Genomic DNA, 11,907 nt, shown 5'->3' on the forward strand with positions numbered 1-11,907 from the left:
AAGTGAAATTTCTTCACAAGTCTTGCAGGCAAATAGTGGTGAACACAATGAACTGAGCTTCACATCTGCTGCATGTTTGCTATATTTTGATGCGTTAATTATATTGCACAGTTGCAGCCAGAACAGTACTGCATGCATTTTCAGCTTGACTAGCATTAAAGTGGACTAAACTCCAAATCCCTCCAGCACTACTTAACCCAGTAAACATTACTCATTTACATTTGTATTCACAGCTCACTGGCAGCTCCTCTGACATTTGACCTCTTCACCTTCATCGTTGAGGAAGATGCAATGACTACATTCATGTTAGAGGTTTGTTTTATACCAGCTCTCCTGTTTTACATTTTTTCAGACTGATGCATTCACAGTCTGCAACATAAATCATCTAAACAGCAAAATTTAATTGAAGATGCTTTAATGTTTTAGGATGTTGAAGTATTGAAGTATTGAAGCATCACTCTGCTGTTTGGCTTTGACATTCAAAGAACAACCATCTATCTAGAAATGTTTAAATAAGAAATGTGTGAAGTTAAAATTTGCACATCATAAAAATGATATATTTTCTTGATCTGAGCACAAACTGAATTTAATATTTATGTGACACTTGCAGTTTGCTTACAACCCTGTTAACACAAGTCAAAATAAACCAAACAAGAAAGAAAACAGTTTTATTTATACTGTGATTTACTTGCTGTTGTTACATTTAAAGCTGACCATGGCTTTTTTTCTAGCTTTTCTTAGCTAATGTATCAAGCTTGTTTGACATTTTTATGGAGTAAAAAGGGTATATAGGCCTTTATGTTGCCACATGTAACTCAGTCTTCACAATGCACAGAGAATTATCAGTAAGAAGTCATATAAACTTCACTGACTTGAATAATTGAAAATCCAAGATGCTGAAAAATAGCTCAGCCTGCATAATGTTGGCGATGAATCACCAGAGAGCACTGTGCAAACCGAAAAGATGTGTAGAAACATTAGATGTATGCCTCCTATGTTGTCAACTTCCCAGTTTTGGTATGATTATGTTTTTGGTACAATCTTTTTCCCGCTTATCCTCTGGTTTTTCGGTGCACTCACCCTACCAATGTGTCTCCTATCCCTTTATCTGATCCTAACACTTCTTGGAAAATAAATGTCACCTTCCCCACTCCTTTTTCAGGCTGTCAGCGAGCTTGTGGCAGTATAAAGGAGTCTTTCCCTGGGCTCAGTGCTTCCATCACTAGCTTGTAATTGCTTCATTAGAGCTTCTGCTGCATCTCTGCCTGGTAGCTGGGGAGATTTAATAAGAGGATGCTCTCAGACTCTTGTGTCTGGGCTGCTAGGATACTGCTGGGGAATTTCTTACAAAATGAAAACAGAAAGTCAAAGAACATCAAATTAAATGCACTCCTACACTTTTGTATGGAGTGTAGAAAACAAATGCATGTCTGCAAAAGCTTTTATTGAAGCAACTTTTCCAGTAGTCACTGAGACTAAATCAGAGCAGAAAGAAGACCGAGTTTCCCGTGGTCCATCCTGGGAGACGGATATTTAAAGTCATACACTTGCTCTGGTTTTGTGCCACATTGTGCTATCTCCTTAAATAACTTTAACTAATCTCAAGGTGGCTATTCGATGCACAAACCCATTTCAATGATGCAACTGTGTTAATGTTGATTGATAGTCTAATGGAAAACATGGCGCAGACTGAACTAAGCTGGAGGTACTATCTGAATTGAAGCATTTTATTAGACTGTGCTACATGAAATACTATTTAGGAAACACATCTCCCCTTTCTTTCCTTAAGCAGTCAGCCACATCACTTGTCTATTTTTTCCCACATTTTTCCGCTTATCCTGGATCAAGGAGAAAATTCAACCGATCTGTAAAACATCAAAGAGAAGATTTTCTGACTCGGACAGACAAATTGTAAATCTGAATCTAATTAACAGGAAATTAATTCTGCTTAATATTAATAGTTTTGAAGTCAGATCACTTCAGATCTTACACTTGTTTTCCTAATTTGAAGTCTTATGACTTGATATGATGAGCTAAATTAGCGAACTGCTGACTTACTAATGAATCATTCGTGAAGTTTTTTTAATCACTGGCAGCGCCTTACCAGACTTCCCAGCATGCATGCTTTTCAGAGCAAAAGATTTGTTGAGTTTCTGAAACTTGTTTGAGGAAATAATTGACGGGATAAATGTTGTTGTGATTGTTTATAGAATAAACTAAGAACCACATAACCTTGGTATCAAATTCTGTGCGTCCCTTCATACAATGCCATTTTTAACGTTATTTTTGTTTTTCTTGAGTATTTATCATGGCAGCAGCTGTGGTTTTGTTAAAGCAATACTATTATGTATTTATGACCCAAGGTTGTGCTTCTGATTCAGCTTTCATTGCAAAGTGACATTTATTATGCAGATTCCTGGAGCCATCATTGCTCTGCTGAGTCCTGCAGCTGAGAAACTGCACTTCACAACTTCTTTTTCCTGTCAGGAGTTGAAACGTTGCCGCTACAGTTTGCTTAACAGCACTGCATCATGAGGCAGCAACTAACACAATGGTCTTTCTGAACGCACTGAAATTATCGGAGGAAAAGAGGAAGACAAAAGAGAGAAAGTAAGAGATAAGACAAGAGTCAATACTGCACTGACTTTTACCGACTGGAGAGAGCTCAGAGATGAAACAGGATGCAAGGCAGATGTTGAATCAGGCAAAGTAAAAATCTGCCAAGGTTCACTTGTTCTGCTTTATAATAAAACTTTACTTATTTTCTTCTCTTCATGGGTCCTGCAGCACATTAACAAGTCATACTGAAAACAGTTTTAGACCAAGGCCTTCTTTATTGGCTTGTTCACAGGCTAAATGCGTTTAATTTAATTTCACTTCATCTTTTTACTGTTAACATATCTGTGATATCTAAAATGGACTTGTACACTTTCAAGTAATCCTGAAGAAGCTCTTGAACAAGTGATTGAAGCTTAATTGTAAAAGCACGGGCTTACCTGCATTATAGTTTTAAATTGCAATGAGTACACAAATTGTAACACACCCAATACAGTCTCAATAGGGAAAGTAACCATCTTTGTCCTGAAAATGTAGCAATATGTAGCCAAGAAATGGCAGTGGAAGCCACCGAAATCCTGAAAGAAAATCCCATAGCTACTATGACTAATGTTAAAAATGCCAGTTTAAGATGCAGATCACACAACAATGTCATATTCTAAGTTATGTCACGGACCTAATTGGGATTTGTTAGTATCTTAAAAATGTGTTGACATGAGGACGGATTGTCTGTGCAGTGAGTAAAAGCTATCAGGAAGAATTCCCTGCAGGTTATTGTGTCCATCGCTTAGACTGAACACAAGTATGAAGGGTGCTGCCACATAGGATCTACAGTAGGTCTTTACTATATATAGCAAACAGCATGAGGGGGATGGTGAAGGCTGATGACTCTATGTTTGACCAGAGGAGGAGCGTGTGTGTGTATTTTCATATGAATGTGTGTACAAATAATGTGTGTATACATCCATGCAAAACCCACATGTGCATGAATGCCACTCTGTGACATTTACACACACGTCTAGCTTCCAATCAGTTTGAATATCGGCTGAAACAGTGCAGGTTTACTCTTGTAAAAATTGCAGCATATTTTGTGTAACATGTGCATGTGTCACACTCACGTGATAACCAGTGAGGTGGAGAAGAGCAGCGTTCCCAGCAGACCACGCCGACAGTCTGCGTTCTTCCTCTGGCGTTGGTGCATCTCGCCACCACAGTTGTCACAGCAGCGGCACATGCAGAAGAAGAGCCCGACTATTGGCAGGAGAACGGCGAACAGAAGCCCCACCGCTGCACATACTAGGAAGCCTATCTCGTAGTAGATGGCCTGAGGTCAGTGGAGGAGGAATGGAAGGAAACATGAGATGAAGAATTTAAGAGCAGACAGTGGATGAAGGTGAATGTGGAAATAAAAGGGAGGGAGAAGAAATAGAAGGTGAAAGAAGGAGGTGAATCAACACAAGGAGTGTTGGTTTGGGAAGAGTTTGGATGTGAGGGGGATAAGGAAGGATGGATTAATAGGCATACAGGAGCAGAAGGGAGGACACAATAGGAGGCCAAGGATAAACTGAGCAACAAACCTAAAAATATCTATTAGGATCACGCTGCTGGAAATTTTCTCTGCTCTTTGTCCGACAGGGATTTGTTTATAAACAATAAGCTCGCTGCAGGAGAATTTGTTTCACTCAAATTTTAAATGTCAAAAACTAAATAATTGCTTCTTTAAGGGCATTTTCCTGACCCAAATTATATATATATATCCAGCACTAAAACAGTTCCAACACTAAAGTCTTGTTCTCATTCACTACAATACAATAAAAACAGTGTTTCCCCTCTACAGACACATTTAATGTTACTTTTTTTTGCTTATTATTGATACTTTACTTAATTTATTTGTATGTATTTTATAAAATACTTATATATATATTTTAATAATATATTTTATAATATATTTTCTTATCCATAAGATATTTTATAAAAAATGTAGAGGTATCATTTAATTTCCTATTTATCATAAAGAGACACTTGGGAAATTACAATGTTTTCATTTATGTTCAATAATATAATATATTTAATTGTTCTTCAGTGAGAGGTAGTGCATTGTAGGGCTCACTAATTTCTACTGAAGTGGTTAATTTAAAAGCATACCATCCTCATGCAATAAAAAACAACTTGCAAATATGTGTGCACCATAGTGACCCCTGTGCATGAAAGGGATAACTTGAGACTATAAAGTAAAAAGTCAAAGAATTTTCTAAAGTCGTAAATCTTAAAATCTTTATTCACTGAGAAGGCTTCAGTAAATGAGGGATGATGATGGAAACACTCAAAGGAAGCTGACCTATCTCTGTAGCCTGCAGTGCAGTTTTCCCTGCCTAATGAAGCAGAAAGACAGCATTTCTGATGAAAACCTGTCTGATGGTGTGAGGTTTCTGCTCAGCTGTAGGGGGGAAAAACGGAGCTGTGGCAGCAGTGGGTGAGACACACACAGTTGCAGCTTACTGGTAATCACCCTCTTTTCCAGTGGACTAAGAGACTGGAGAAGGAGGAGGCCTCTTGGAACAGCAAGCCTGTTCCAAATTTTCTATTTAATCTGATATGTACAGCACCAGTTTGTAACTGTCTGTCTCAAGACACATTGCATACAATAATGCCATGAGGCCAGTGATGTGTAAACGCAATCAGGGAATAAATGGGTAAAACAGCAAAGTGGGAGGTGGATGAGCAGAAGGAAAAAAAAAAAAAAAAGCCAGACTAAATTTGGTCTTGAACTCGGGACACAGTTCTTTGTTCTATATTGTTCCAGAAGACACCTTCCAGATGTCACAGTTGTCAAAAGATTCAGTAAAACAGTTGTAATTAATGTATGACAATGTGCTTTTTTAATTCTTATTTTTTTAGCATTGGTTTTAATCTATAAACAATGAAGACTAGAGGGACGTCAGATGCCCCAGTGCAGAAAAAAAAACAGAATTTATCTCCTTGCAATGAGAAATAACTCATTTGGTTCATTATGCTTGCTTGTAAAACTAAATGGTGCCATGTGTTTTTGTGTAGAAATGCTATAACATGAGCTTACTGAAAAGACCTTTTCAATACAATGCCAGCGGATCAATGCTGTTTTATCACACATCTTGTATTAAGACTGACTTGTCACTGAGTGATCACTAATAAAATCTGCACACCTCTCCTTACAAAGCCTCAGTGATACTGGAATGCAATTAAATACCAGAAATAATTAGTGACCCAACATGTATTCCTAGAAATCTTTCTTGGTTGAAAGGGAGTGTTAAAATGCTGCTGCTGCAGGCATGGTTTCTGCACGTCCACCTCCTCCTGCACCAGAATGTTCCCATGTAATCTGCTCCTATCCTATCTACCCTGCCTTCAGCATCGGATTTGGAAATTGGCTAAATTAAACAGAAGATAGGTAACTCCTTTCCCCTTTGAATTTTTTGTGATGCTCTGTAGCTCAGTGATGTTCTTTTTATGAAAAGATCAAAGCAGCCTTGCTCTCACGGCTCCTGAATGAACAAACTGCTCTCCTTGCTGATTTGTAAGGACAACGTGGTCTTAACCCCCCTCATAAACTGACAATACTGTTACATCCATGGAGATAGCTTTTGTTTGAAATGGGTAGATGGTAGGTTCAAGATGGAAAAAAAAATGGAAATAGCCTCTAATTTTGGCCTATTTTTCTGCTTCATTTGGATTTTTTTGTTTTCACTTTGCAGTCAGTAAACATGATCCACATTGCAGTTGCTAATGTTTTGCTCCTCTTTGTGCCCTCAGTCACTAGAAATATAGATTGCAGGGTCACTAGAAATGAAGAGGAAAAAGACAATCAGAAGACTGATGCTCAGTGGTATGTATATATATATATATATATATATATATATATATATATATATACATACATACATACATGGATCTCTCCCTCTCTCCCATATATATATATATATATATATATATATATATATATATATATATATATATATATATATATATATATGCTTGTGGTTGTGTGTGAGAGAGAGGGCGTGTGTGTGTGTTGATTTTAGTTTATGTATACTTTGGCTTGTAGTTTTGTTTAAAATTCTGTTTTAGGGTCTGATGGATCTGCTTTGTATGTACTGGATGTACAAGAAGCTGTCAGAACTAATTCTGTTCCCTAATTATTGCTAATGTCTTTTTAATGCCCCTAACCATGCAGGCAGCTGCGCCTAATTTGGACCAAAATTGTTGGCAATTCTTAAACTAAATCACGTAATTTGTGATGAAAAACAATAAAATGGATGGACACTTAATTCATTTCTGTTGTCTCTCTCTCAGAAAGAGTAATATTTGGGTCCAGCATCACAAAAAAAAAAGCAAATTTTTATTCATGTATGCATCGTTTAGACCTTTATAAATTCATTAAAGAGTTGGAAATGATGATGGAGTTAATTAGATTTTTACTCAGACATTTCATTCTCTAATATGGAAATTTGTCTTTGACTCTGGCATAATGATAACTGTATTTATGGAAACTGTACCGAGGCTAAGCATGGTATACTCTGTACTTAAACATCACATCACTGCAGATTGTTTCAGGCTTGGTAAAGTAGAGATTTTTGGATTTACAGTTCATAACCTGACCCTTGCTGTTTGGATTGATGCCACAGCTGTGGGAACGAGCCAGTTTGTATAACATGATATTCTGGTGGCAGTACCAATTAGGTGTTTGAGCAGAAGGCAGTGTCAGTGCAACCTTTAGCATGTAACTGTTTTACCTTTATGTTTTCATTAAAGTAGCTGATTTTGTAATGCAATCAGCCTTGTTGCTCATCCATGAAGTAAAAAGCATGTCCTTTTGGAAAGACATGCTTTAAAAGGACAGAGAAGAAACTGCTTTGGCTAAGCTGAAGGGTGGGTTACAAGGTTATTTGTGAGGTGGATGGGATAGTTAGGCTTTAGGTCATAGGGCTGCACAATACTCAGTCATAATGAAATAAAGAACATTACACTGACGCTACAAATGAGCCATATAAAAAAAAAAAAACAACCAACAACAAAAACAAGAAAAGATGACTATTTCATCTGCAATTGTGCAACCTTGGTGACTGACACACTGCGGTATGATGAGGAGGGGGATGGTTTGGACAGTAAGTCCAGTGTGCAGACTTTACCTGAAGGGTCAGCACTATGTTCTCTGGCTGAGGGGGGCCAGATCAGATGAAGGCGGCATGCAGAAGACAAAGGCAATGCAGCATCAAAGAAAGAGCAAAGCCACAAAACATAAACATGATGAAAGAGAACAACAGAAAGAAGAACTGAAGAATTTAAAACTAGCATGCAAATCCACATGTTGTGACACGGCACATAGATGGCAAATTGCACAAGCATAGTTTTTTTTTTTTTTTTTTATATATATAGTAAAAAATCTAGAAAATTAAATCCGTCATAATTTTCCAAATGTGCCAGAATCAGTTCATATGTTTGGAAACTCCACTAAAACGAGACATTGACGTGGTATCTAGAAAAGTCAAAGACCTCGGAGTAATATATATTTTTTTGCAGTTTGTACAACACATTTCCACATCTAAACAGAAAGCCATGCAAGGCAGATGAAAGGCAAAGAAAAACACTATTTAACCACACTCAATGTTACCTTTTGATATTCCGTCTGAATGGCTCCAAACTTGTCCTTTGCCAGTTTGACGATGAGATCTGCAGCGACACAGAGAAAACCCATGAAGAGATGTTTGCTGAAAATTACATGCACGCTGGATTCTTTCATCAGCTGCCTTATCTTAGACTGTGACTGAAAACGGTGTCAAAAAAAGCAACAATTAATTCCTCTCCCACGTCCACCGCTGAAGATGGTCTAGTCGTCATGCTTTACTTATTCACATTACAAAGCAAACAGCTTTTATACACAGTTTCATGATGAAGTTTCCTATCAAGATAATAAGAAAAACAAAACAAAACAAAAAACAATGAGGTTAGTGTGAAAGTCATGCTAGAATGAAGTTATCTTTGCTTTATCTGCCTTTTTTATGCCTCGTTAGCTTCTTTGAATCACAGTGTGTTTGCTGTTAGTTTGTATTTGATAGAGAATATATAGAAGTTCCACAATATATTTATTGTAAGATATAATTTTTGTGAAACAAAAACCTAAATTTGACATTTTTGGCAGGATGTTGTCAAAGATGTGCCCTCTGAAACAGTAGTGCCCCATTCCTCTCACACTCTTCCCTCTGGGTTTACTGTAGACCCGCAGTATGCTGGCAGGCAATGCCAGCAATTCTTGCGACATCTATCTACAGACTGACACTGTTTCAAACAATCTAGATAAACCTGTGAAAAATTGTAGAAATAGAATGTTTAAAATGTATGTTTTTGTATTATTTAATTGCACAGAATTGTCTAGTGCCAGGGGAAATTAGCACAGGACTGGCTAATCACCAGTATTTGAGTCTAATTTTTGCTGTAATAATTTCCTTCAATGTTTCTCCTTGTTTTTCCAACTTTACAGATGTGTTTTGGTTTTTATGAAAAAAGGTAAAAAAAGACCCATATAAACAGAAGTTGCCAAATACTTTTGTAAAAAGGAAAATTCACTTTCCCTATTCATAATAGCCGTTTTTGTTGTTAAACTACAATTACATTCATATTTGTATATTCATTACAATTCATTTCACCATCTTCCTAAGGCACTTTGTGCACCTAATCAATTAAAGTCAATTCCTTTTGATAAAAATAACATAAACCCATAATAGTCTAATTTATGACTCTTTCAAACAAGACAGTTAATAAAAAAATAATTGCCTGGCTAAGGACACCAACGCGTTGCATCAAAGCTCCTCTCTGAGTCAATCCCCATCCTAAGCATGCACAGGGTAGAAGGTGACAGGATGCAGCAGATGCATCAACAGAATATTCAGAAGCAATGGTGAAACACCTTCAGTCATACAAGGTTGAACCACCTGCTATGTAAGCGTTGACCAATCAGTAAAAATCCATCCCGCTAGAAGGAGCCTGTAAGAGGTTTAACAAAGCTTTCACATGTCAGATTTGCACATCATGCTCTCTACAATCTCAAGACTAAAAGTCATACGGTGACTCAACCAGAGTTTCTCTTTGGCTGTGTTTTCCTTTTAGTTCCTGCAAACATAAAAGCAAATATTTCTAAAGCATTATGAAAGACAGAAGAAAAAAACCACAGAAGTGGATCTTTGCTGACACTGGCAGGTGACAAACGAATCCTCGTGGCTGCTCAGGCATGAGCGGAAAACCATGCAGCCAATTAAATTCCTTCTTTTAACCCATCAATCACATTCAATCAGATTCTTACACCAGGGAAGCCGCAGGGATGTCACAAAGCACGCAAATAATTGTATCACCTATCAAGCCCTGTATGTTGCTGATCTCTGTTAGATTTACACCTGGAGCAGTGCTGGCTGTGACTCATCACATGAAGATGACAGAGGCAGCAAGTCTTCTCAGAGGCAATGCTTCCAAAAATAAAATGCAAAGAAAAACAAGGGTTTTCCTTCATCTTGTGTTGCTCTTTGCTAAAACAGAGAAAACAGTATATGCTGTGGAAGAGTGGCTGATGAGTTGTTATAATCTATCACAGAACATATCTGATCTGCTCCTCTTTCTGAAAGCATAAAACTAGTTTTAATGAGAGGGTGCTTCAGGATCATCTTTCTTCCAGTTATGGCTCTTAAGGGAGAGAAACCTTTCTTTTAAATGAGCTTTATTTCACTGCTTTGATTGAAACATAGCACAAGATTTTCTGACAAAGGGTCTTTCTCATGCTTGTTCCTTTGTCACTCTTATCTGTCTGATGTTTTTCTGTGATTCCTGTAATCAAACATCTGAGATTTCTGTTGAATTTCCTGGTTAAATTTCTCCAGTATTATGAAATGCAGCCCTGCTTTGTAGTTCATCTTGTCAGTGTCTTGTAGGTTGACTCCTCCACCCCGGAATGGCTGTCAGCAGTCACTATTGTGCATTTCAGGATAAAGTGACAGACGATCCAGCTTGTTGATGGAAATAAGTACAGTGAGAGAAGTTCTGATATCTATTGTTGTTTTAGCGGTTCTCCTTGTCTTTCAACCCTGACCTTGTGGTAAGGGCGTGTTTAAATTACACTCATCCCCAGAGGATAAAATCTGTGACATTTGCGTGACAGTAAACAAAAGCTTATTGGATGCCTGAATGCTGTGGTAATATGTCACAGTATGAATAACAGGACTTCAGTTTTTTACTGGAAATACGGATGTGTGGTTGGACAAAGTTACCATTTCTCGAACAGAATTATCTATCAGTCTATTCCAGTTTTATAAACAATGGATAAAGAAACCATGCATGACTACATAACCAGTGGTGCAGTACAGGATATACCCAGATAAATGGTGTATATACTCTTCTTTTTCATTCAGCATTGAATACTTCCACTTCTAAAGCTCCTGCATTGCTGCTTTTACAATTACAAATGTCCCAGCACAGCTCAGCTAAGGTTACCTATGCTACACTGGTGCAGTTATCCGTCAGCTGTGTTAACTTTAGTCTGAACATAGATATAATAAAGATGTTTGTATGTATGTCTATGAGCCTGTCTCTCACTAGTCTGTGTGCCAGTATTAGTTTCATAACTCTTCTAAAACTGAAGAGAAGAAATTATGTGTCAATGAGCAAATATTCTGTTGGGCTTTTGGGGTAAACTAAATGTTTGTCTTACATGTCACTTCTTCTAGAACGGCATTTTCAGGGCTAAATATTTTCTGTTTTTTTAAAAAAGGCAAATAATTGAGAGTATATCTACCTCTGTACACAACACACACTCAGTCAGATCACCGCCTCTAGATGAAGCATTTTGAAGCTACTGCTTACGGGGCAACATGTCTGTTAACATTGGTCAATCACAAAAGGAAACTTTTTTTTTTTTCTTTTTTTTTTGTTTTTACATGAAGCTTAAAATGTACTTTTAAAAATGTACAAAATTGGCAAAAATCTGGCAAAGACAAAATGAATGAGTAGGATTTAAAGTAAGTCTGACTTTAATTAATAGAGGCGTAATAATCGACTTTTCATCAAGTATTCAGCCATAAAATAACATTTCTTTGATAATGTATTGGATGGAAAATAATGTAACCTCTTTTTAATCTGCAAAAGTTTTACTCTGATAGCAAAAGAAAGTGCTGAATAAAATCTTATTTGTGTCTGTTCTGCCTGCTTCGCATCACTTCACAAACTTCTTCCAGTCAACAGGCAATAAAGCTTGTAAAAAAAAAAAAGTGCCATTCAGTGGGTTATTCAGCCAAAACATGACCAATTTGCAGCAAGAGGAGCAATGATTGCTGC

General features: G+C 37.2%; 1 protein-coding gene across 1 annotated transcript in view; it reads right to left on the minus strand.

Moving 5' to 3' along the window:
• The window catches only part of prom1a (prominin 1a), a gene marked incomplete at both ends in the record, with an annotated part of 72,362 nt that overhangs the window by 36,510 nt on the left and 23,945 nt on the right, over window positions 1–11,907 (minus strand). The window contains 3 exons of the mRNA XM_079250618.1: window positions 3,675–3,880; window positions 7,722–7,748; window positions 8,204–8,262. Coding sequence (XP_079106744.1) covers window positions 3,675–3,880; window positions 7,722–7,748; window positions 8,204–8,262 — 292 coding nt within the window. The remainder of the gene's footprint in view (window positions 1–3,674; window positions 3,881–7,721; window positions 7,749–8,203; window positions 8,263–11,907) is intronic.

This window comes from Telmatherina bonti (genome assembly GCF_933228915.1).
Source record: "Telmatherina bonti genome assembly, chromosome: 12".
Lineage (NCBI taxonomy): Eukaryota > Metazoa > Chordata > Actinopteri > Atheriniformes > Telmatherinidae > Telmatherina > Telmatherina bonti.